The sequence below is a fragment of the Branchiostoma lanceolatum genome, chromosome 5, assembly GCF_035083965.1.
Source record: "Branchiostoma lanceolatum isolate klBraLanc5 chromosome 5, klBraLanc5.hap2, whole genome shotgun sequence".
Taxonomy (NCBI): Eukaryota; Metazoa; Chordata; class Leptocardii; order Amphioxiformes; family Branchiostomatidae; genus Branchiostoma; species Branchiostoma lanceolatum.
Genome location: NC_089726.1, coordinates 10,489,052 through 10,516,768, shown reverse-complemented (window position 1 = coordinate 10,516,768; position 27,717 = coordinate 10,489,052). Strand labels below are relative to the sequence as shown.

The 27,717-nt window shown below is 39.3% G+C and overlaps 1 protein-coding gene across 2 annotated transcripts in view; it reads right to left on the bottom strand.

The window, feature by feature from the left end:
- Positions 1–26,082, bottom strand: part of LOC136435016 (calcium/calmodulin-dependent protein kinase type 1-like) — a 51,552-nt gene extending 25,470 nt beyond the window's left edge. For both annotated transcript variants that reach the window (XM_066428185.1, XM_066428186.1), the window contains exons 1-3: positions 25,708–26,082; positions 25,072–25,203; positions 23,729–23,803 (exon numbers count right to left, since the gene is read on the bottom strand). In XM_066428185.1, the coding sequence (XP_066284282.1) occupies positions 23,729–23,803; positions 25,072–25,203; positions 25,708–25,790 (290 nt within the window). In that variant the 5' untranslated portion in view covers positions 25,791–26,082. The remainder of the gene's footprint in view (positions 1–23,728; positions 23,804–25,071; positions 25,204–25,707) is intronic.
- Positions 26,083–27,717: the final 1,635 nt, after the last annotated feature.

The following is a 27,717-nucleotide window of genomic DNA, read 5'->3' as shown; positions in this document are numbered from 1 at the left end:
GGACGGTAAAGGAATTAAAAGATATCTGATTAGGCAACTAAGATTGAAAAACCAAGCTTTTGATATCACCCACACATCCATACTGTAAACCATGTACAGTTTAAACAGCTATGATTGCAAATACTGTACTTAGGGAATATGATTACTGAATGTTATTGGGGAGGTCCTCAACATTGTCTAAAGATTCTGCACTGACGTGCTATATATAACATGGGAAAATCCTGTGATATGATAAATCCCAGTGCTATTCACTGGACTGAAATAGAGAGAGAACTTGCATGCAACCTCAAAATCTTGGCAAAGAATGATCAGTTCAATATTACTTCAAGCAACCTTTCCAAAGCTTACTGCTCATCAAGATTCTAAACCACACCTGCTAGATCCGTTAAATTACATTCATATCCCAAAAGGGATTTCCCTTCCAAATGTAACAGAGACGTGTTGCCTGTGAATAAAGTTGTTGTGCCATACAGTCTACATGAAGTTGTAATTGCAGAAGTAACAAAGCCATTTGACAGTTGAAGGGAGGTGTCTTGATGGCACATAAGCTGATGAAGGCCTTGGGTGCAATCAATTACTTCCTAAGTACACATTTGCTTGCCAGTCACCAGTGATCCCTACGGAGAAGAACTTTCATGATTCTTGGGGAGCTGTTTTTCCCCTGGGAACAAGGACCATGATTCGGCTACCACAAGAAGCTGAATATGATTCAAACTGCCTTTGTACATTTGTCTGGGGCCATTGATGACAATCTAAAGGGATTGGAGTAAGAAAGGTAATTACTAAAAATTGGTTACTTTGCTATTGAAAAAATAAGAATATACAATGTATTTTTCCAGTCATTGATGTGGAACATTTTTGCCCCTCTCGAAACGCTTGGATAATCTATTATATGACTGTTTTCCAGTCACACTTCTAGCACTCAAAAGAGTAAGCCACAACAATTTCATCATAGTATTTTAAACTTTAGAATATTGAAGTAGATTTATGAGAAGCTGTGCTGTCCTTGGTGCTGAACATAGGGATATTCTTCATAGATGGTTTTTCCAACACTTAAAGCTTTATCTGACTCTTATGATTTATATGCCACAAATACATTAACAATAATGAAAGCAGCTGATATTTTCTCAGTTCCTTTTGTTGCCTGGAGAATAAGCATCAGTTTAAATCTCATAAGATGTTAACATGTTACTGTATGTTTAGCCACAACATCAAAACCTTGCTATCCTTTTCATAAAACCCATATGCACAGCTTCCTCTAGCTCACACAGCTCAGAGCCAATCAAAAGAATTTGCTTCACTCAACATAACAAAGCCTTTGACTAACTGGATACTTTAAAGCTTTTAAAAAGGATCCTGTGTGTTGAAAATAAAAACGTGTCAAGACCAGATGACGTCAAAGCTGGGATAACTTTCCGCAGCAACAGGCATCACAATAATAACTACCCACATGTGGTTGCATTCATGGTTGGCTTGGGTGGATCATTTCTGATATGTAAATAATCTTTCCTCCATCAATCATGTTACACTCTGTGGAGTTAATAATTCAGATCCATCGAGGGAAATATAGGCTGCTATTGACCTTGGCGGGCCAACCAGGCATAATAGGAGGCATCCAGAAAAACGGAGCTCTGTTCGTGATACCGTGACCAACCTGGTATACCAAGACTGAGGCATCCAATCTTTGTTCGCATACATTCTGATTGCGTGTGGCAATAACTTCAGCGAATTGCAAATTGGAATGGACCAATTGCTTTATAAGTATGAATCAAGTGCAGCCATATTATAAATTATGCAACTGTATAATAGCATTGGTTTTGAGAGTGACTTTGACTCTCCTATAGGCTTAGAGGTATTGAATGCAGATCCACACACACACACACACAACACCACTATTATACTTAGGAGTCTTAACTACTACAATCCCCACAAGGATTCGCCACAAGGATTCGCCACAGAATCTCTCAAGGCTGTTATACCTAGCATTGGGCAGTAAAAGCAACAACATGCAATGCAGTTTTGTTTTAGAAACACAGGAATAGATGACTAGCACCCACATGGTCATGCCAATACAGTTCTTATGTCTAAGTGAATATCATCCCACATAAGGACAAAATACACAAAAAGAAACTAAATATATCTATTTAATCTGTGAATACCTGGGGGGTGCTACTCTCAAGATCTCTCAAACACACTGTTTTTCAAAGTGGTGAATTTATGTAACCCAGCGGATTAATGTTAATGGAGGTTACATGTAGTCGGGCAATGACATTTGAGTCGAAAGCTAAACAACTTTCTGTCAATGATCAATTAGTGAGAGCAGAAACATACAAATATGAACAGTAGACAATTTTGCAGGTATAATTCACAGAAAGTAACATGATGTTGCATAAATTTCTAGTTAATGCACACACATACATACAACTCTCCAGTCATTCTTTGAAATTCAGATGTAATTTGTCTTCCTATTGGAGAATAAGACGTGATGTTGTGTGTTATAATTAATCTGCGATGTCACCACCAGAATAAGCACAATTAACAAAGGGAAATGAATACGCAAAGGGCAAGGTCTTTCGGTTTGGATGATTTCAACACTTAAACCCATTATCAGCCACGTTTGTGGTTCTGCAGAAGAGCCCGATGTCCAATGTTTGTGGCACACACAGAGTTAGCCACATCCTGCCCCCGATAACCCATGGTTTGGGGAGCCTCACTATGTATCAGCAATCCCCGGTAAACTTGGGAACACCAGTGTACAGGGCAGATATTTAAGTTTAGAGATACTTTTAAGTGATCTGGACACTGATGATCGATATTTTATTGACTTTTTGGAGTAAAAAGTTTCAGATAACGGGGGGTGCCCAAACTCACAGCGCTCCATTGCTGGTTGCCAGAGAGTGGTCATGTTTTAATGAATGAATTTTGAACACATTCATCTAAAGACCATACTTGGACAAGAAATGTATTCATACTGTTCATGGGCCCTTCACGCTCCGCGTTACATGCGGAAGACGCTGTGAGACATTTTCACAAATGTACCTTCTGATTTAGTGCTACGCCAGATAGTGTGCCTACCTTATTACGCTTTGGTAATTTTGCTCTCTTCGGAAGTTGGTGATGAAGTTAGGGAAATGTAGATAAGGCTTGAAGTCTGCTATATTACAGCTTTCTTTTGACCGGAAAATTCTGACTGTGTGCACTTCTATTGTCATGTGAGAAGGGCTATATCTAGCGCATCCCAGCTCATGTTTTCACGGGAAATAGGCTACTACGTACTTTGCGCGGCCCGACGTACGTCTTGCATGCGACCCGACTTACAAAATCATTAGGAAAAAACGACACCGCTTACATCAACAAATACTCCATCTACTTATTGGGAAATATCTTCGCCATCTCTGTATTCAGTTTCCTTTTCATAGACGGTACCGATCACATGTGAGAGCGTTACAAAGCTGTGCGTTGAATCGCCGTCCGCCACCATCGCGGCCCAAAAAAATGGTGGGAAAACAACGTCGCCAGACGGCAGCGATGTTTACGTTATATTCTTTGGTCGGTTTTCTTCTCATCAAACACTTAAAGACCCAATTTTTTTGTGTTTTATGAAGTTATATTTTTTATGTGTATGACGGTTGTATATCTGCTTGGCACAGGTTGTATATTTAGGTGCCGGGCCGTCTAGCTACGCAGTGACCATCTACTCAGCGTTGCCATCATTATTGTCAAAATACTATTCTCGACAAAACAAGAAATGAATATGTAGACATATGTTTTGAATGCAAATCACAATTATGTGCATGGACTTGGTTTATTTACCTTCCTTATGAGCATAGTCAGTGGACACAAACACGGTGTACTTATGCATAATAAGATCAGTAAAACATCCGTCACATGTTAGGGCGCGTCATAAGTTAGGGCAACCCCCGTTACCATTGATGAAAAATCTCCTATAGAACTGGTATAATCTTATCTTTTATTTGCCTTCTACACCATCTCAACATTCCAAAAATGTATAGATTTACCCATTTAGCATTACAGTAAAGAAACTTGTTTGTTTCTTTGTTTGTTTGTTTGAACCTTTGAACTACAAGTCCCAAAACAGTAAGGAGGTTGTTGTGGCTAATTTCCACATTTTACCTAGTAGACAGTTCCTGAATGCGGGTGAAATTTTAGCCTGTGCTGTAAGGGTTCATCCATCGCAGCCTACAAAGCATCCCTCTGTGTCCCATGTTCTACTTTATTCGTTTGGTAACTGGAGACCTGAAACTATAAACTGACCCTTTATCCTTCTTCAAGAACTTAAAAGCTGCCACCTAGGACTATAGAGGCCATACAGCCTGCAGTGCACATGCAACAAGATATTGGTCTTCTGAGAATTGATATCAAAAAGTACAAGTCAATGGCGGTGTTACAAATATGGCTTCAGATAATTGTCAGTTCCCCCATCATAGAACATCATAACATAAGCTAATGAGCATAGAGAGGGCACAAATTGATGGTCAGCATGGGAGAGTGGTCCCAGTACAGCCAATTATGCCACTTCTTAGGATTCCTAGTTTGAAGGGCAATAGGTATTCATGTAAAAGACGCTTTGAAGATGAAGACGAGTCAAGAGTGAATAGGCAAAGTCTTTGCAACAACAATCGCTATTGATTGCTCTCCTTGGTAATGAGCATGTACTAATTACTTGTGTACTCATTAAAAGTTTTCCTAATGGCCTACCTCCATCTTCAAACAAGAATATGTGCTGATCTGTCCTTGGACCTGGAGACTCATGATCAGAGCAATCTAGTCCAACTAAGATACAATTTTATCATCATTCTCAATGTATGATTAAAAATACCTTCTAGCATCTAGTCGTAATTCCAGAATACTCTACAGTCATCCAAGGTAATATTGAAATTGTTAAAATTGGCCACACAACTGTATTCACTTTTCTGAAATTACTGCAACAACTGAAGTATCAAATTGGCATTATCTCCTGGATTTTGTATGCCAAAAATAGTTACTCAAGCAACTGGATGAAATTTTGTCAGACGTTTCAGACAGCATCCGCTGTCTGTCGTCAGTGACTAAGGATAGGACTGGGAAACCTTGTCTTGAATTGATCTTCTTGTGAAGACTACATCAAGAAATCCTAAATTGTCTTAACATATCCATTCAGAGTTTTGGTATAAATTTGGTTTCCCAGTTGCTTGAGTAACTATTTTTGGCGTATCTTACTACCTGGATGTCAAGATTCCCCCCCCCCAAAAAAAGATAATTAAGGGTGTTCCAAATGACAGTTACTTAAGCAACTTGATGAAATTTTGAATCAGACATTTCTGACACAATTAAGGATATTCTCAAGCTAATTTAACGCAGTAAAGAAGAATGAACAGCACAGCATCAGCTGAACCAAAGAATGAGAGAAGGTGACACTGGTGAAATTTCTGCTTGCAAGCTCTCAAGTAGATGTCAAGAAATTCACAGCATTAACAAAATATGTTGGTACTTTTTAGATAAAGTCACAGGTCAAGAAACTTCAAACAATAAAGTCTCCCAACTATGATGAAAATAATCCTAGGTCTCATTTGAAGTGACAAGTTAGACATTTGCGAAAGCGGATTTAAGTGGCAACCTTAACATATACTAACCACCCTTCACATTGGGTAATGCTTTCAGACCAGGGATGACGGTTTTGTTACTTTGCTACAGCCAAGCATCCATCAACGCTAGGAAAGATTGCAGTCTGGGGATAAGACCTATCAACCACTGATGCTTGTAAGCTCATCAGGCTTATTTCTATTCACCCCTCATATATCATTGTTGCCATCATAAGCTGTCAACACACATGAAGAGGTAATTCTTTAAACTCTGTACCATTTTACATCTCGTTTCTGCAGTAGGTAAACGTTTTGTAACCTTTAGTGGAGGCATCATTAGGATACACACAGTGTTCTTTCCATTCAATATCATAACCGGTCATAATTTCTCTGCGTAGGAGTCAAATTACACTCGCTGGCAGTGATCCAAGACTCAGAAGGGCTCATGTCAACAGGATAATGTCAGAGCTGACACTAATATTGGGAGCAAGCAGTCCTGAAAAGCACACTGGGAAAATCATAAGCTCAACTGACATGCCAAAGCCGTGAAGTAAAGTAGAGGGTGGAAAGTTTGGAAATGGCAAAGGTCTTAGAGGGATGAGTGATTGACTTCAAAGTAATTTCACAGAGCAGACTACTCCTCAAGCCAACCAACATGCTTCGGGGAATTCTACCACTGAACCACTGATGCCTCCACGTAAGATTTCAGTCAGCTACAGGATTGTCCACTCTACATGTCTACTGGCTTTGAAAATAATTGCTACACTTAATTACAGACCCAAGAAATATTCAGACAGTTTACAGGGCCATAATCGTATTATAGACCCTAGATAAGAGCAATTGAACAAGCTAAATAGCTGATGAATGATAAGCGCCTGAGGCAATGTCTGGCATTGGAAGATTCAAAGCTATGTGCACGGAATATGAATATCTGTTCATCTGAATGGAATTCTATCATATCAGATTCAGAATCTACTCTTGCCTGGCTCTTTTTGAACGAGACTCAATATAGCACGTTACCCTGGGCTATATTGAGTTTTAGATCATTATCATTTTATTGGTGCATTGGATAAAAAAACATGCTGTAAGGCCTGCATTTTTGTTGCTCCTTTGGTATTAGTCTCCTACATATCAGTTTTCTCCTGACTGTACCACTTAATGAGGGCTCTAAAGATAATACTACAAAAATCTACACATCAATTTGTCTGCACTGCTCTGACAACTTTTGTGATTTTACCTTGATACCCCTATTTATCTAAATTATCTTTTATCTATCTATTAGTTTAGCGGCAAGGATTCACACTCTGGACCTCTGGGTTTAAGGGTTGCTGATTACTAGAAAACACACAAACTTAAGCGGCCAAACCTCAGACTGAGGACGAAGCATGACACTTTTTCCTTAGCTAGTAGTGCAATGCAGCTTTGTTACAGCTCGTGATAGCACACAAATGCTACAGACTGAGATGTGAGGACTATATGTCGAAAAAAACTTGTGGATAAGGTCACATGTGACGTCAGTACATTTGCACCTGGTTTTAAATCTATGGTAGCCATAAGACATGAAATCCTTGCTTAAATACTAAGTCAAAGGAGTACCACAAAGAAACACAGTGCCTGTTCTATTGTTCTAGGCACACCAAACAGCACATTACAAAGGGCTAAAAGATCTCTGTGGGATGCACAGTACAAAGCCACCAAATCCCAAAACTGACTTTTAAGTTTAAGGCTGACTCTTTGATAAAAGATCTTGGTTGTGTGCATATACTTTCTTATCCGTGTTATTCAGGTTTGTAAGACAGCTTGAAACAAGTTTTCCATTCTAGTGATGTAAACTTTCATGTCTTAGTTGTACAAAAGTCATTTCTCAAAGTACATGTATGAATGTCCTTTCCTTGCTGGAAGAACCTTTGAACATTTCATTCTAACTCTAAGTTGACAGCATCTTGTTTAAGTTGTTATATATGGAAAAGAACCAATAATGACAATGGTATCCATGCATGGTCATCACATACAAAATCTATTATGTGTTCAACTTGTACAATTCAGAATCATCAGATATCAACTTGAGATATGGGATAGCATATTGGTTAGTTGGCCAAATGCCACAGAATTTGGGACAGTTGATATCAATATAAATCCCTGCCATTACCCTACTTTCTCTATTTTCTGGGGAAACTATTTGTCTTTTAATTATCATCTACAGCTCACGCTTCATTGAATCTTGGCTGTTAAGTGCCACTTTGCTCAGTTGTGTCCTGAATAAATCATTACTTACACAATCATTCAATACAAAGGGGGAATTGAATTCCCTGTATATAATGTCTTACCGAATAGCCACAATTACCAAATCCCCTGCCACCTGAAAAGTTATACATGGCACAAACAATCCATTACGTGCTATTTGTTTCATTATTTATTGATGGCCAAATGTTTGATTTTTTAGCAACACAGTTCTGGGTTGGTACCACTGCCTCCTATTCCCCGAGTCTGACTACACCAACCCTGTGGTTTTATGGCAGAGTATCTAATGCATTTATGAATGTTAGACCTCTAGGTTACCATTTTCTAAAGTCAATTCAATTTCAGAAATTGGATAAGACTCAGAGATTACTTCAGGACAAAATGTCACCCAAAACCTGGTCCGGAAGTGATGTCCAAACCTTATCCAGTGGTTGAGATTGATCATGAATTGCCTTAAAATAAAGAAAGAGCAGATGGTTTTCCAGGTAAAAACAATATGGTAGCTTTATCTCACATTTCATATTTTTCTACCTGAAACAACAGTTAAGTAAAGTATAAACGCTGACAAAATAATTTACAAATCATTAACCACACCTGTTTTGCTGGGAGGGGAAAGACACACATAGCAATTACACCTCATTTTGGAGCTAACCACTCACACTGGACGTTTCTGCCGGCAGCATTTCTAATGTTTATGACTTATGAATGGATGGCTAAATTTCAGTACCAAGGACAGGATGGTATGCAGAATGTCATTGCCAAGTTGTGTTTATTCCAACTAGAAACAGTCCAGGACATGGTATAACAGTTTTACATATGGGTGAGGCAACAGATTGACAGAAAATCTAGCTTTGGGTTAACCTATTAAATCCTTTATCATCATTAATGTCTCAGATAAAAAGCCATGCGGCTATATGTACATGTAACTTGTAGTGCTAAGGGTTAACAGTGATGAGTGTCTGACTTCATCCTGATGGAAACCTTAAGCAAACGGGACATTGTACAGCTGGCAATGACAAATTGGAGATTTCATGATCTTACTATGCTCCTTTAATTTTCACAGGCGTTTCTTTGACCATGCCATTTTCAACACTTATAAAAGAGATAATCACACAATTAGGCCTCATAGAGTATCTGCTTTTTATTTTCATGCCTAAATGGACATCTGTAAATGTTATAAATATGTGTAACTACAAACAGTGAAAGCACAGATAAAGTGCCCATGGCAACAGAGCTAATAAAAGCTTTGTTCAAAGCAGCCAGAGGGCTGATAATCACATCCGCAGTGTAAATTTGAAGAGTAGAAAATTGCTTACTAATCTACTGCTTGTCTGGCAACATACCGTACTTAAAATGTGATCGCTTGATTAATGGCTATCACATCATCATCATCATCAGTTGACGTGCTTTCGCTACGACGGGGTTATACTGCCCTTTTTACGGGGTGACATACCCTTTTGTTGACTGTCATACAAGACGGGGATGTGCCAGCTATCACATACATGTAAAAAAGGACTTTAAAAATATCTGAGCACATTCAAAAGCTAATGGGTTTGAGCTTGGTTGGCTACCAGAATATGCTAGCAGATTTATATTTGATATGACGATCATTATGTATATCACAATGGCGAACATTCTGACTATAACATAAATTGCAAGTTGAGACAGTTCTGTGATATAAAACCTACCATTCACACAGCAAGGGATGAATTCTCTGTGTACATCTAAATGGCCAGTCTTTGTCAAATAGATCTACTCATGATATATAAGAGCATTACAATGTGTGGCTTGCAGAAAAACAAGACGTGTCCTTTTCCACAATCTACTCCCAGACTACATTGTAACATTGTAATAAGCCACTATGACAGTCCTTGGAGGGGTAACCTAGTTCATAGCACAAACACTGAGGAAAACACATTAAGATAATTGAAACAGAATGATCCTCATGCGTTTGTGCCAGCTATCAGGATATTTGGCAAGGATTTTCTCTTCCATTCAACTTCTTAATCCAGGCTTCCAAATCTGATCCCAGGAATGGTTGAGAGATTTCCCTTGTGATTAAAAATGCACATCACTTACTTAAAAAGTTTAATGTGCCTGGTAGCTCCCATTTTCAGGTAAATGTCTTATAATTCCATCAAACCAGCTGCTTAATAAATAGAATTTACATCAATGACATGGATGAATGCCACTAAAGGAAGTACAAAGATGTACATGTATGTGACTTCCCTTAAGACTAGTTTTTTCCTTTGCTGAAGTTTAAGAATTAAAGCCTGACAAGTAAGAAGCAAAGAATCTAAGCCAGGTGACTCAGCTAACACTCTAACTGAAACTTGATCCATCTGTCCATCAATACTGCACATTGTGTGTAGCTTGGATACAGCAGGGAAATCTTCTAAGAACTTTTAAGGACATCTTTTGTTGTTGTAAGAACCTGACAAAAGAGTGGATAGCCCAAAATAGCAGTGCGTGTTTGTCTGTCATGCTTCCCTGTCACTGGAATGGACACCTCTTACTAAAGGCTTTCCGAATAATCTCTTTCACTTTTTTGTTCTCATTAAGTTACTAAGTTGAACCTGACTTCATACACGATGAAGCTAAAACTGATAGATTACAAAGTTTTATATATCTTATAGTACAAATATATTAAGTAAAAGTTGTTGTGTTTAAGGATACATTCAGGACACCATTGTACATGTATGAGTCATGTATTTAGTCATGTATCTATCACATAAGCTATTTCACAAAACAAACCGTAAAAAAAATTTACATTGCAGAGTTTAGCAGTTCTGAATATGGAGTTTTCCAACAAAATGTCACAGGGGCCACCATCTAACGCTAGGTCACTAACATGACCTGCATACTCCCAAACTGTTGACAAAATCTATTTTTGGAACATGCAGGTTTAACCTTACTTGTCCTTATTGACATCTAAAGCCATACATAAACCAAACATAGGATTACCATTGAGAACTGCAGTACCTGAGACCTCTATTCTAGATGTACAAGTAGCTAGAGGTTACTTCCGGACTTCCTGTTACTTCAGCTTGATGCACAACAAGTGCACGTCTGTACAAACATTAGACAACAAAAGAACCCTCGCTGGCATTCTTTGACAGATGACTGGCTGGTAACCCACATTAGGCCTTGACACCATATACAAGAAAAAGGAGGATCCATCAAGGTCAGGGTGCGATGCCTGTATATATTTCCTGCATTATGGCTGCTTTGTCAGAACAGGTAGGACCATTCTTTGGAAGCAATCCAATGCTACATGTATCCATTTCAATCATGAATGCCACAGACATATTGGTTTGCCAGGTGACATAATGTGCAGAGAAAAGGGCCTACCAGCACCATTGAGAAGGGCCGGTGCAGGATCACAAGATCTTTTGTTTTCATGTCCACACAAACTGTTACCGGCTGTTCCTGTGCAAAGAGTGGAGACAGAAAAAACACTCGGCGAAGAAAGGGAGCAAGCAAACATCAAACTTGCTCAACAAGTGACACAGAAACACCCTGAATTCAAACCTATTTCTTCACCACCATTCCACAACACACAGGCCTGTGCTAATACGTGCACGTTGCCACAATAACAATGCTTGCTTTTCCACTGGAGGCCTACTATCCTAAAGTTAATTTAGTGTTGCTAGGTTGGACATAATAGACTTCATCACTGAACAATCGATCAGCCTTTTGAATAAGATAGAGTGCACTGGTGCAGACGCAGGTCCTGTTTCATGGAGAAAATTGAATGATTGATACAATTCTGGGAACATAAATGGTACAATTGGGGATTATGGGCCATTTTCACCTTTTCTTACAGCCTAAAAGGTTTCAACCCCTTAAGCACAATAACTCACTGTTGTTGATCTTTTGCTTAGTTATTTTTACACATGAATGGTGCTTTCCTTTTCACAAACCTCTCAACATGAAAACAAATCCATTCAAAGTACAGCGGCTATGGGTTTTCAAAAACTATGTTTGCCCTCTGAAAGGGTACTTCCCAACACTACTAGCTGTACAATATATGACTGACCAAAAAGCAAATAATAGACATTTCTAATTAAGCATACATCCAATTCAAATGTCTTTATTAGATATGCTATCTACTTGTACTTAGTATGTTACAGCACATGACATAATGAAGAGCTAACACGCCCCCACCAAATTGCAATCTTTGCACATATCTGGAGTTTCAATGCATTCTCTCTCGACAATTATATATAACATGCAAATATACATGTCCTTTAGTTCAAATATCATAGCAAATATTTCATACCAATAAGTTCCAACATGTTTTCCATAAAAAAGGTCAGCAAGTTTTGTTCGCCATTAAGTCATATAACCTGACTCCACATGGACAAAAGAATACCCGTCGGTGTCCATTAACAGCTTTATAGCAAGCCTGATAAAAAAGAATCAGTGATATATTACGTAACAAGAGATCACGGTAGAATGGTTCACCATTAAAGTAAAATATCGGCCTCCAAAATAAAGTGTTATTTCCAGCCTGAGCCACACGAGGCTCATGAGGTTGCGTCTGTACATGTTATCAGGCGCTGTCCATCTCCCAGGCTCACTCTCAGCCCATAATGGGACGAGTGCAGAATTAAATCACTCTGGACTAAGTAATCAGATAAAGCCTGCTACCATTCCATCCATCTCTTTTTAGCATGCAGTCCAGGAATAGTTAGCATTAACTTTAAGGACAGACCATGAGGGTCTAACAATAGAACATTATGTAGTTACTTAGCCTGGAAAATACATTGAGTCCTCGCCTCTCCATCAGTTCCAAAAGCGTTCTGGCAGATACATTCATTAAGATTAAGGAAAAATGCTTTATTCTGAAAAATGTAGCCATTACATACATAGCCATGTTGGGAGGCCAGTTTTCCAAATGATAACCCGCACTGAGTATTCACATATTTTTACCGATTCTTTCCTATTGAAAAGATAAAAAGGCTTTGAGAATGCATAATAACCTCCATGACAATTTTTGAAAGGATATTTACTTGCATTTTCTAACATTTTCCAAAAAAAGAAACTTGAAGAAATGTTAAGAGCTACTACTAGACCCAGAAAACATTAAAAACAACATATTTCCCTTCCCTTCATATGTAAAGATGGAAAGATTTTTTAAAAAACTGAGCTGTTCTATGTGCTGAAATTGCAGTTGTTGGAAAGCTCTTTCTTTCCCCTTCCAATATTCACTAGCCACACACGACCAACCATGCAAGTTCCAAGGATAAATGACTCTAAAAAAAGCTGTCCAGAATGTCAAAAGTGCCAATCAAAGTACTGACTGATTTCCAAGATTTCAGCAAAACAACAGCAATGCAAGAGGGTGAACAAAGTAAGTGGCTGCTTCAAGTCAGTTGATCCTACGATATCAAAAGTTAGGTTGCAATTTGCACAAGAAATTGCACAAAATGCCTTTGGGGGCAGGGCTGTCTCCAGATTAAATTTTTTCCATCCCACTCATTTTTTGGGAGCCCACGTTGTTAAATCTGTCATTTTAAGCTTGTGAGAATACCTTTTTTATCAATTTCGACCATGCCATGAAGTTCCGATTTTTGGATGGATGGGGCGAAATCTGTATCCATCCCAATAAGCAAATTTCTGTCTGGAGACAGAGGGACAGGTCCTGGAGACAGCCCTGCTCGGGCATAAGAACTGAGACCATCAAAGCTGACACCCCTCATGTGTCAGTCGGCACATAGAGGAAGCACTCTTCCCCCTGACTCCTAATGGGATGCAGCAGATCCCTGGATAGTGTCACTTGGATCACCACACAAACACCAACTCACCCTATAATGTGTGGGGACGGATATAAAGGCTGTAAAGGAAAAGTCACTTAATTCTTTCTGGGCATGAAATCATTTTTTTCAGTCTCTTGCAATATTGTAGGCTTACAAATTACAATGTGGTAGAACAGCTAGTATCACATTACATAGTACAAAAAATATGTACACCTCTTGGCAATGCTACATGTATGTTGCTAGAAATTTGGATGATTTATTTCAGATCTGTCAAATCTCTCCATAAGTGACCACTCAAGGGACTTGGTCAAAATGGTCACAAAAATAACCTTATAAAGATGTGCATGCAGTCCTACAGCCTGCCAAACAACAATGGACTGACTTCATACATTGTACTCTTCTTCAACCTGAGCTATAGTCTTACACAGAAACAGCCAATGCGATGTTGGTGGTACAAGACTGCCATGCTTACATGCATGGTGTGCTCTTGTCAGCAAACAGTTTGAAAAAAAAAGGTTCCCTATTTAGAAAACCTAGTGTAACATGTGGGAAGGTGCCAATCCCAGATTGAATTTCAAGGTAATTATTACCTGTTCCATTAACAGTCATTATTCTCAAACCATTTTGTGTTCGTTCCCCCCCGCAAGCATGCATTCCACTAGGTACATTGCCAGTGGGGGTTGGTTAAAAAATGTCGTCTTTTGTACTGCCAATGTCTTGGCAACATCTCTGGGATGTTTGACCAATTAAAATACTTAACATGTTTGAGGCAAAGCAAACTGGCAAACTCAACGTCCTCTGCCATGTGTTTTAGTGACAATAGAAAATGTAAACAAACACTAAAAACCTTTAAGTAAAGTATTATTACTTTAATCCTAATCCATTCTGCGAGAGTAGAGACACTGACAAACTACATTTCATACTACGAAGATAGAAAGAAAATGGAGAAAAGACCACATGCCAGGTTTACAGTTGTGACCTTTCTACTGGAGACCACCTGTCGAGTTCAATTGAAAGATCTGGGTCTGTCAATAGCATGTTCACAATAGAGAATCTACGATGTGCTCTCAAAATAGAGTCGCAATAATTGCCTCATTTTTCTGAGTCAACATCTATCAACAGGGGGGTTCCCCAACCAATTACTGTGCTGGCAGGTGCGCCCTACAATACTTGTTAATTGTGTCAAGCCAGGCACAGTAAATCTATTCTGGTTCTGCTTGGAAATACCAGTAGGGGCCCTTTGGGAAAGTCTCATTTAGAAGATCTGAACCAATTTCATGAGCAAGTGCAGTAATCTGATGTCTGCCAAATACAATCAGCAGTAATGTTTCAGTACTATGAAATTGCAGACTGCATAATTTTATGACATTTGTCATCATAACAGCGTGCCATTACACGTATTCATGGGACACTTGTAGCTGTGATTGTATCCCATTTATTACTATTAGCAATATATACAAACATTTAAAAAAACCAGCCTGTGTACCATCCTCTGTCGTAACCCCTGGCTCATTCTTTTCACTTGCTCACCATGGATGAGGGTGGTACCCAGGTAATATGGAGGATTGCACCCAGGCTCACTCAACCAGGACAATTACATGTTTGTTCTGACCTGAACCAATGGTATTCAATACCTCTTTCCAATAGATCAAATGATGTGATACTGGCTAGTGGTTATTTATAGATGTAGTTGCAGGGCGATTTAGTTATAAAATGCATGGCAACAGGTGCTTTGTTTGTATAAACATGGTATGTTGTATCAGGAGCTTGCTTGCAAAAATTAAGCAATCTTTGCATTACAATGTCTCTTTGTTTCTACAGCAATGGTCTACATTAGGGTAGATAAGATAAGGTAGAACTGCCAATTTAAATGCACTGTGACTCTCTTTGCCAACCACAATATACTGAAGATGCGAAATTATTATTCAATCCACTGTATGAAGATGAAAATCATTGACTGTGTGAATCCTTTTAGTATGGAGTTCCACAAAGTGGTACATCTTTGTCTATCTAAAAGATATAAATTACTCAACAAATTGTCCATATGTTCCTGATAGGAAAAGATTAGTTTCCAGTGATTATTTGAATGCAATCATGTCTATTTTTCTTCAGATCCACAAGAGCAACCAGTGCTGACCTTTAACAAGATCTCTTCAAAGCAAAAAAAAAGTAAAAAGGAGCATTGATTTCTTGCTAAGCGCCTGGTTCCATTTGAAATTCTGAAAGGGGAATTAGTGATGTCCAGCCCATCCAATCTATCACAGACTACAGGGGGTATCAAAACTCTCTGGGGAAATTTCCAAGGTATTGTAGATGAGTTCCACAGCCAAATTAGGGTTTGTCCAGGAAATATAAAACATGGAGGATGAATGTGTCATAAAAAAACGATTGAGGGAGTAAAAGGGTTTCTTCATTCTACTGCATGCATTATTCATTGCAATTAAGTCCATGTTTTTTTCCACATTGTTAACCTTGCCCCTCCCACCCCTTTTATCTCCTGAATCAGACAAGAACACATGTTCTCTGATCCTTGATCTGCAGGTAGAAGGGTCAAGGCAGCTACATGTATCCCTGGATGTCCTGACTAGTTCCACCCTTTACTAACTGGGCCCATGGCTGAAATCAGGCCCAACACCCTAACCCTATTCCTAACCCTGGCCAAGTTGACCAGGGAGTTGACTTAGGGCCGAGTTGGTAAAGGGCCGAATCGTCCTGATCCCGCTATCCCCTAGGCTGTAGTTTCACCATCACTTACAGTTTCAGGCTGGCACAAATAAATCATGTCCCTTCAAAAATTCATCTGAAAATGTATGACAGCAAGAAGCTGAGGAGAAATTAAAAAACAGCCTTCTGCGTCAATGTAAAAGTGTTTATGTATAAAATCAGAAGAGAAAATGCGACTTTCTACAAGTGGCAAAATATAACAACCATAGGCTGGGGTTGTTCCAAGGAATGTCTGACCCCTTCCATGTCTTTATATAGTTTCACCACAAAAAAAGGAAAATATCATTTGGCCTTAAAAAGTTTTACCCTATCTGGAGAGTTGGCTTGTTGCATCTTGCAGAAGAAAAGATTATAAGATATTCTAAAAAGATGAGTATTTTGCTTTTACCTTAGCAAATATAGCAAGCACATAGCAGAACCTGAGGCCAGAAAAGGGATATGAAGAACAACTGCTGGCAATGTGGAAATTATCAGCTCAATTGGCCAACTGAATCTGACATGTCTATTGACTTGGGTTGTAGCTGCTGTCTCCCACAGACCTTACAAACAGCGGTGGATTAGGTTTACTGACAATCAATAATGAATGAAAAACTGTCCCCATTTTTGTAACCTAATCATCCTGTCAATAACACAATTAGAGTCTGGGACAATGCATTTTTCATGCAATAATTGCAAACAGATTCATACCCTCATTTCTTATATTATCTCCTGTGATATTCACTTAATTGGCATGGATCAGGTTGTCATCACCCCACTTAACCCTCCATTAGAAAACAAACACCAAAGGACTCATAAGTCTTGCACCCCTGCAGAGCTCAAATTTATGTTTGGCAACTGCACTCCTAACTAAATTTGGACCTAACATCTACAAAAAAGACAGGCCTCTATCTGTTTACTTCCTCATTAACAACAAATTTTCCGAGGAAAAACCTGAAGTGTATTAAGTAATGTATACAAAGTATATAAAGATATATATAATGCATTTAAAATCTTTCAATCTGACATGTTCAAACATCACAAAAATAAAACATTCAGCCCAATGACCTTCCTTCATATTCCTTGGGATAAACATGACCTTCCTTCATCTTCCTTCTGATAAAAATAATGACCTAAAATATGTGATACTGGAACCTATTAGGTGGCTTACTAAAATCTATGATAAAAGAAATCAGTGTTGTACATGCAGTTTGAAACTCATCTTCATATTGTACCATTTGTTGGAACACTGATACAGTCATGTTTTAGCGGTTCTTAATGTTCCACCTGGCTGCTCAGCTTTCATGTGTGACAGGTGATCTCTCCAAACCCATAACCTTTGTACCCAGTTTCCTGTGCTGGTCCCAGGTGGTAAATTAGCAGTATGAAGGAGCAGGAAAAGGTAACAAGAGGAGATCATGCAGAATAGGCTGGCAGAAGAAAGCTCCGTCCTGATGGGAAAAAGTCCTCATACTCATAGCAACATAGCAAGTAGAAGTTGACAATGTCTTAGTTCAGTATTTACGAACTTTTGGAATATGATGTACATTTTGAATAACCAGGTGACCTGGAAAAAAACTGTCATGATGACCAAGGACATTATGGAGTGTCCTTAAAAGTCATGATATTTCATCATCATTTCAGCAAACCAACTTCTGCATTTTGTAAGATTCTTTCAAGACTGACCAGACATTAATGCATGAAAATACATGTACAAGAAAGAATAATAATAATAATAATTATCTCAATGATTATTATTATGATCATAATGACACTAATAATTAGAAAGATAACAATAATAATGATGTCAGAATGGATTTTTAAAAGGAACTCTAACAAAAGTCTAACAATATGGAAACCTCACTTGTCCTCTTTTCTTTCTTTCCTTTTTTGAAGGTTATCAAAGACAAGTTACTCATGCTACATTGGTGAGAAAGATGTTGATGTATATATAATTATATAAATGCAATATTTTACTAAAACTAAAAGTAGTAAAAGGCTACATGGCTTTGATGCATTGCCATTTGCTCTTACCATTTTGATTTCTGAAAACATATCTATCAAGTTTCAATTTACTTCTCCATGTACATCATATGTCATAGTCATAAAAGTCAAATGCCTATAAAGAAATTGACACACATTTATGACGTGTTTAAACAATGCATCTCTACTGAAGCTGAGCAGAATAAATATCTGGAAAAAGATCAAACTGCTTTTAGTTAATTTTGCACTCAAAGTGTAATGCTTGAGACAAAGCAATGCTTTTTTGATAACTGACAGCGCAATGCGGGTTTGCTATATGGCTTATTTCTATTACCAAGCACACCAGGTCACACCAGGCCTATTCTTCTCAATAAGTGTGTTGGGTTCTATTAAATGCAGAGGTTTGACACCTGAAGTTCACCCATAACTACAATTAAAGGAAAGGGTTAGTCCCTAAAAAACTAGCAATTTTCTAAAGGAACAGTCAATAAAACTGGGAAAATGTTCCACAATCTCAATCCCTTAGATTACTTAGTAGCATTGCCATGAGATAATTTCCTCCAAAGTTTATACATAACATTGTATTTCAATTTACCCTGTACACTGACCTTGCTACTGTAGTGTTTGTCACACACAAAAAACATTCAACATTTTAGGCTATAGTCAGCTATACCTACAATCTACACAAAAAGCTTCTACACTGAGTCTGTTCAAACATTTGCTGGGAAAATAATTCAAATTGGTTCCACAAACACAAGTACGTGACCTTTACATTTAGTAAATACATGTGAGTTAGACTGCTTTCAGTGTGTGAATGGAACAGGGATACCTACATCCCTGTCAATAGTTAGTAAACAGCCTTTGGACACATGTTTGTACATCCACAGGTCAAAAGTGTAGCAGCCAAAAACCTGTTAACATAAGTCAACATTTGCCTTTCAGTCTTTCAAACATGCTTTTAACTGCCACCCTCCACAGGTGTAACTTCTGATAAGTATGAATTTTGATTGTCTCAGAGAGTGTCTCAAGAGTCTTAAAATTGCTTTGCAAAATACCTTTTGCAAGAAGATCTGTTTTGTCAAAGTTTTGAGATTCCTGGAGTTTTCAAACATTAAGACATCTTAATCTTATCTGTACCAGCTGGCACTGTAACCAAGGGCCAATTTACACACAGCTTGTCTAGATATCTGGACTGCAGATATCTGCCGGGCGACAGCTTTTTTCTGTGTCTAAACAGGAATTTTATGGTCTTAATGAGGGTTTTTTTAGATGTCGGGAAAATTTCAGCCGACCACTCTGAAGCATTCGCCCGACAACTCAGCGGGAGTCCCCGACCACTCCAGCCGGACGTCTAAACAGAATGTGTCGCGTAGTAGACATCTGGAGGTCGGGGTTCACGCTAGTTTGCATATTTGGCGGGCGATAAAGCGGGAAAACTTCTTAGCATCAAGGACCATTTGTTCCCAAACGGACGACAGACTTCTTTCGTGATGCCAGAACGTTCGGTGGATCGGCCCTCCCCCCTCCGCCACGACAAGGGCAGCGAGTAGGAACGCAGCGTTGATTCTGACCGGTCGCTGTCGTCTTCCCCGGTACCTCAAACGCCTCTTACGCTCAACCCTTGCTTGCTGCCTCATGTTAAGCCATACGCGAGTCAGATAAAGAAAGAATACCATATTCATCATGACGAAAAACACAGGCGGTTCTCCCGCCATTTTGAAACGCGCGCAAAAGGTTAAATAGGGTCGAGTGCAATCAGCGCGCTGCGTGAGTCCTGCGGTACTTCCTGTCGGTGTGTATAAATGCGTCCAGATATCTAAGGCTCAGATGTCGGCGGATTTTTAGATATCTGAAAAAACTCTGTATAAATTGGGCCCAATACACATTAGGTGCATTACATGACATAGATTGCTGGACAAAGATTTAGAATATATTACTGACCTACAAATAGGGCAGCCAGTAATTAGATAATTAGCACAAACATGGTCAGTTAATCGTACCACGTAAAACTTCTTTTTCTTACAATAAGTCAGCTTTCTGCTTTAAAAGCAAAAATCAAACATCTTCAAGGATATCGAGTCACTGACAGACGACTTTAGGCCTTATAAGTGTAAGGAATTTCTTCCCAAGATGATTCAATTGTAGGATGTTGTGAGACTAAAGAGCAGAAACATCTATAATTCATAGCTCTTTTCACAAGACTCATTCATTAGGAATGACAGGATCCCTGCTGGAACATCGTCAATCACCACCCTTAACAAGGCTGACCTTTGACCCAAAATCTGTGCTATGCACTGTGGAATGACTGGCATTGTTGTATCAACACACCACCTGTTTGGGGCTGTTCTATGCCAGCTTTTAGTAAACCCCTGTATTCTGATAAACTTTACAGGTATTATGGTAGGACTTTGAACTGTCTTCAACATGTTTGCCAAAATGTGACTGAACAACCCTTCTACATGGGTAGTCACAAACGTGAAAAAAGGCAACTTAAGACTATAAATCTGCCAGCTTATGTTATCATATGTGTTAGGAAGTCTTGTTTTCACAACAAATGTTGTTGCTAAAAAACATAAAAAACACTTCCTCTCTTCATCCCAATTTCCTCTTCTTATCATATTTGATTTATTGTAAGAACCCTAGAAATATTGATATGATACATAGCTCACATGTTTGCACTACATAGGCAATGGGGCAGCTTTTACAAACCAATTATACAGAGAACATGTAAGACAGTGACCTTCAAGTTCACTAAACCCAATGGTGCTGTAAAAGCTGTAGCAGTGATGTTAATCCAACAAGGTCCTTACTTACATTTAAGACATCCTAATTTCCACCAATACTCGTAACCTTACCACTAAAATGTCCCTGCAACTCATAATCACAAATACTTTGTTGCTATGCTAGACATCCATTTGGCAACAAGCCATTAGATTGGTGAGCAATTACCCATGACTATAGTCAAACACTTAACAGTCTTCTGGGACCAGTTTGGTAATTTCATTAGCATGTCACGGACAAATCCAGGTAATCTTGGTCTTTTGAATTTCAAGATGCTATAAATGTGGAAGTAAAACACTGACTAGCTCCTTTTATGGTCTAATCTACTCTTATGTCTGATGCCTTTTAACTGAAAGAAAACTAAATATCAGATTTCTCTGTTGTAAACGTTCAACATATCCTTCTGAATTCTTTACTGCAAGAGAACTTTTTTCAGTTCCTGTACGCCTGCATAAATGCATTTACAGTACCTTTGCCAGCACCTTGATGTCTATGCAATACTAGATCAAATACACATATGTAACCAAGGCTACATACAACCCTAGCCAAAACATTTACACCAACCCCAACTGTCTTATGCATGCTGTCTTACATCTTCTCAAGTTTGGCTTGGAGGCAAGTCTGTTATGAGCTACCAGCGGGATGGAAGACTGATAATGCTTGATGCGATTCTGCACTAATCTAAGTCGAACAGGTGTGCTTATGAAGGAAAACATTCTGGTTCTGATAGCATACACAGAAGAGGTTTGATTGGATTGTGGTGGTGTTAAGTGGATTCAACTTAAAGTACTGTGCAAATGTCACCTGGTGTCCTACATAGATTGATATAGAGCTCCATAGGGCTCGGTTGTCACACATTGATCTCCTCAGTGGACTGCAACTTACATTTCCTGGAGGCAGTTTACTGTAAATTCACTTAAGTTTGCAGACAGATAAAATCAAGATCTCCCTGTACCTTTGCGTTCGCGTCTGAAATAATCTTAATATCTCAAAGGAAGACAGAGCATATGTTTGCTGTGTGACGAGTTTGTAATAAAAGGTCACCGGGAAAACTGCAAACTTAAAAAACACTGCAAAATTCAAAACTTTACAGTATCTAGCTTTCCAATTCAGAAATAGCATCCATTTCTCCTGAGTGAACCAGTTGGGAAAGGCAAGCACCTCCACAGAAAAGCATTAATCATAAGTGCTTTCAACAGAGCCTGTACTCATGTATGGTTTGCACAAGCCTGAGTCCTGAGAATATTTCAAAGCTTTCGGCTCAACGGGTCTCCCAGAATACCAAGGGTTTGGTTGTGGCTTATGTAATAAGTGGTGTCTAAGCAGGTCTAATGGTGTTGCATTACCTGGGAAATTACCAGAGGCAGGTCATGGCCAGATAGTGCCCCTAGGTGAGCATGGAAATTGATATGTGCCAAATGCTAAGGGTCACATTTCCAAGCCAGGGCCCAGCCAGGCTCTATGCGGGAACGAAAAATAAACCTGTAAGCACCTGTAGTCTTACAGAGTGAGGTAAATAAAATTCTCCAACTGTCTGTGCCAGTGAGAGTATTATCGGTAACATTGGGCAATGATTTTTGTGCATAGATTCACTGAGAAAAAAATACGCAAATTCACTAAAAAAAAAATAATGAACATTCAACATAAGTTTTAGTCAATGCCAATTTGGAGGTTTACAGTTACCGGATGCTTGCCACATTGTCAAGTTATTTGCTGAATGCTTGGACAGATGTTATTGTCATTATGTAATTGAAGGAAAAAAGTAACTACATTTGTCTTCTCAATATGTCTTTTTCTTCCATTTACTTCACCCTTCTTTCTCAATATGTACTCTTTCATTGGCTCCAACTTTATCCATAAGTGCCTTATTTGCATGAGACCAATTGGCATTACTTTCTCTGTTCATGATATCATATCGTACAATGTGGACTAAATTAACCTGTGAGATGAAAATAGAAACAGTCTAATCATGGGCTTGATTCAGTTGAAATTCACTTCACAAGAGGTGTCAACAAATGTATAAATACCACAGATCACTCAGTCTACCATGTATATGATATTCTATCAGTTTCAGTATGAATACTATAATAATGGTAAAATAAAAGCACTAATGATTGAAATATGGCAGACCTAAATAACCTGTCCATCGATCTGTTAAAGAATTACAAACAGTAGGGGGCCTACATGTAATTAACACTTACCACAGCCACTGCCTCCTCAATACTTTGTAAAACCTTAGGAGTTCCTAATTTACAATTTGACCTGTGGCGTCACACTTAATGAAACCGTAATTGTGCCCAGGTAAATAGATAATAATTGGGCCGTAGAATGTGGGACAATTATAGGACTGGACTTTGGCTATGCCTTGTTAGGTACCATGATGCTTGTTTTCCTTTCCTGCTAGAATAACACTTGTTACAATGATTATGTGAATGAGGAAGTACCCAATATAACTGTCTTGAAATAAGAAATAAAACTAGACAAAACTAAAGCTAAAACTGTAGATTGGGCTATTTTCAATCAGCCACACTGTCATGTAAAATCAATGACCTGATTTCAACGCAATGTTTGACACCATTCATCACCAGGTGTATCCAGGGGTCAAAGGCCACATAATGGTCAAAGGTCAGCCACACACCTAGACCCACCACAGAAGGATCAAAGAAACACAATACTTACAGCTCCATTACCAAGTAAAGATGGGACTTGCTGTCGATAATCTCGTGCAAATGGACGATGTTTGGATGCTGCACCCTGGAAATAAAGAAGATATATTTACTGGAAGCAATTGAAGGTGGTGGTTAATTGTTATGAGGCTCTTCCTGGCGATTTAAGAGATAATGGTTGCTGATAGATGCTTCTGAGGTTGGGTTCACCCATTTGTATTGCATTATTTAGTCACCTGGTCTCCAGAGAACGGTAGACATGTAGGGAAATCTTTCCCTGCATCTGTTTCAATAACAGTTATGGTGATTCAACATGCAGGAATACAACCATGTTTGAATGGCTACAATATATGTACAGTATATGGCCTTCCTTTTTGTATGCCACCGAAAATGGTTTTGTGATTGATTGATTGATGAAGAATAGTAGAAGAAATCATTCTATTTTCTCTCTTTTTTATTCTGAGTGGCTAAGGTTGATGCAAATTTTTATCACGCTGTTCAAAAACATTTACAGAATATAACATCAAAAGGTACACCAAACTGCCTTCATCTGGAAAAAATTCTAACCTTGTGGTAAATTTCTGCCTCTGTCCTTACCAGGAAATAGCATACAGATGATGAATCAAACAACAACAGGTGGTCAAAAGCCAAACAGGCAGCATAGTTACAGGTGTCAGTCAAGCTCTGCAACAGGTTCAGTGTGATTTATACCCGATACCCCCATTATATTCCTGACCACTTGTTGGCTTCAGAATGTAGCACACATCGGGAAAGAAGTCAGATCAGGGCCATTCTAGCCTGGATGCCAGACTGTCTCCTGGGCCTACACAGGCCAGCTCCAGCTTCCAAGAATATTCTGCAACAGGCCCTCCTGAGTTAGACCTCCACAGGATAGATATTCAATATAGAGATTGGGGGTCTGGCATCCAGGCTAGGGCCGTTAACTTTCAATGTACAGTCAAAACTGCCCGAGAAGACCACTTGGGGGATCAACAAAATCTGGTCTACATGTTGACAGGGGGTCACTATGGACAGAACTCTGATTTTTTTGTGAATGGGAAACATTATCCAAGGGACCACCAAAAAGTGGCCACTTTGCCCAGGTGATCCTCATACAGAGGTAGTCACTTGAACAGGTATGACTGTGCTTAATCACTAGGTGTGGGTAAGCTCCAAGCAGATGTTAGGGTGAATGTGAAGTCCCTCACCCTGATCTTTAACCCGACATCTGATTTAGATTAGTAGGGAGGATCAGAAACTTGCAGATAATTACAAAATAATTACAACCACTTGTTGGGAGGGAGGATAAATTCCATTTTGCAACATTAGGCAGCAATTAATATTGGTCCGCCCTACCTTCTCAAGATTTGTATCTCATTCTCTAAGGTTTCCTCCTTGCCCTTCAGGGCTTTCTTGTCGATGCATTTCACCGCGACCATGGCGTGAGTCTCTCGGTCCTCGGCAAGCAGTACCTCCGAGAAGGCTCCCCTGGAGAAGCACGGTAAAATACCACAGGAATGAAAATCACAGGGACTCAAAACAGTGAAAACAGACAGATAGAATTACAAGGAATTTCACCGTGTCCGCTGTATACTTTGGAACACTTTCCTTTCTCTCCGATCCTTGTCTACCTCTACAAACAAGACTTCGGAATTGTCTGGACACGCCACTTTGTTTTTGGATGGCAAATATCTTCTGTTGTTGTAATATACACCCCCCACCCACCCAATCACCAGCCAAAGAAACCCCTTTTCTGCAGATGACCTGTCAATTGTATAGACCCAAACCGGGTTTTTCAACACGAACGGAATACTCAACAGTAGGCAGCTGAAGCATTTTTGATCACGGGTTTATAGTAACAAGAGACCCGGTTTCTTATTGCGAACGCACCGCCAACTTGTGTAGCAGCAACCTTACGTTACTCCTTAGGTATGAAAGTTTATACACCGATACAGGAGTCAGACAGGGCGACAAGAATGTTGTTGAACTCACGTTCCAAGTGTCTCCTTAACCATGAACCTTCTTGTCATCTCACTGGAGCGTTCGTCGAACTTCTTCTTCCCGAAGAGAGGCATGTTTGCTGTTGGGAGGTCTTCGGGTCAAACTGCTCTCTCCACCGAAGGCAACTGCTGCACGGCGCGGTCCCTTCAACGTCGGGGCTTGCTAGGGGCGTAGCTGGATCTCTTACTCAAAAACACCGCGGCGAACGGCTAGCGCATGGAATCAATGATCAACAGATTGTGTGCGACCCTCGCTACCATTTCTCCGCGCCGATTGTAGACTTTCTGAGCGGGTAGAGTAGAGTAGACAACAGGCTCGGCGACACCGACAACATGTACCACCGGTGCACAAGTCAACACTAGAGCGGTCTCCACACTGCCGCGCTGTCACGTGACAACAGACCACGCCCATCTCCTGCCTCTTAAGGCGCGGGAAAGTCAAAATAAGGAACCTCCAAGGACAGACGCTATGTAGACGTAGAGTATAGGTCAGTATACGCAGGGGAACGGACGAGAGAAAGTCAATTTCCCAAACGCTTAAGAGCGAACTACGGATAACGTCGTCTTTATATAAATTTTAGAGACTTGCAGAAGGCGCAAACTTTCGACGGCTGAGAGACAACAACCTGGATTCTATTTAAACTCTCGACCCTCTAGTTTAGAAGCAGCTTTCTAACCACTGGACCACACACACTATACTAGTAATAAGAAAATACGTATGGCGGAGGAGGGGGTAGTCAGACTTTATAAGTTTATTCTCCGCCCAGTTCTACACAGCACCCCTCCATCCCCATGAGTCCGCCTCAGGCCAAAGTACAGCAAAACAGGACGCGTCGCGCCATGTAATCTAACGTAACATTATCATCAATGTGTACTCAGCCCAGTTTTTTTCTACCAAATGACGCAGATCGGATCAAATCAGATTGCAACACGCCCCCTTGCTACCGGCGGAGACGCAGAATAGAACCACATATGCGTTGGCTGTCGGTACATCCGGTAACGTCATATTTAACATGTAATATGTCATATAATATAGTATATTTGTGAATGCCGTAAATGAACTGTTTATATCACATCAACGAATTCCACTTCATATAGATTATGATTATGACCGACAAAAATTGTTACAATCTATTGTATTATGTATAGTCCGATACAATATTACCTCATACCAAGACAGATATATTCAATATGATATTATCATGCCCTGTTCATATATCTACCTATGTGTGCCAATGTATATAAAACTCTGTGCTAAAACGAGACAATATCTGAAGCAGCATACTGTTATCAACATACTGTTCTAGAGCTTTAGCATGTATACTATTAAAAAGATTGTCTCTACTTTTATTCATAATTTGTTAGATATTAGCAATAGTTCAATTGTCATGTATGTAAGTTGTCATGCATTGTACCAGTTATGGTATTGGCCCAATTAAGTTTTTCATCAGCGAATGAATTGGACAATATCGAAGAAATCGTGATCCTGTCTACAATGATTGATTAAGGCACAAGATCATGTCATAATTCGCGGCGTGTGTTCGACGGTAGTTAGATAAACTGTTCCCTTGTGGATCGGCTTATGTCCTAAAACGAAAGAAAAACCATCGTTACTTGATAATAGAACATCTATACGATGAAAGACGTATTTAAAGAAGACATGTACAAATTGAGTCTAAAGAAAGAATGTATGATGCCAAGACGATACAAAACGACGCAACTTTCCGGGCCTTTTCGTATATGTTTTTATCATGTACATTTGTTTTTAAAAGTTAACTTTGGATTTCTTGCTGATGACTTTCATTTTTTTTATATATATGCAAACATAATAAATAATTGGAGGCTCTTGCCAAAACGCTTGAAATGGAGATGAGTTTGGCAGACGCGTGTAAATCTATTTCCCTGATCGGCTAGTTATAATTCCTGTGTCAAAATTGCAATAGTTTCTAGCTGCTATGTACTTGCCGTCATTAAAATCGTCCAGATTGGCTGTGAATGGGCT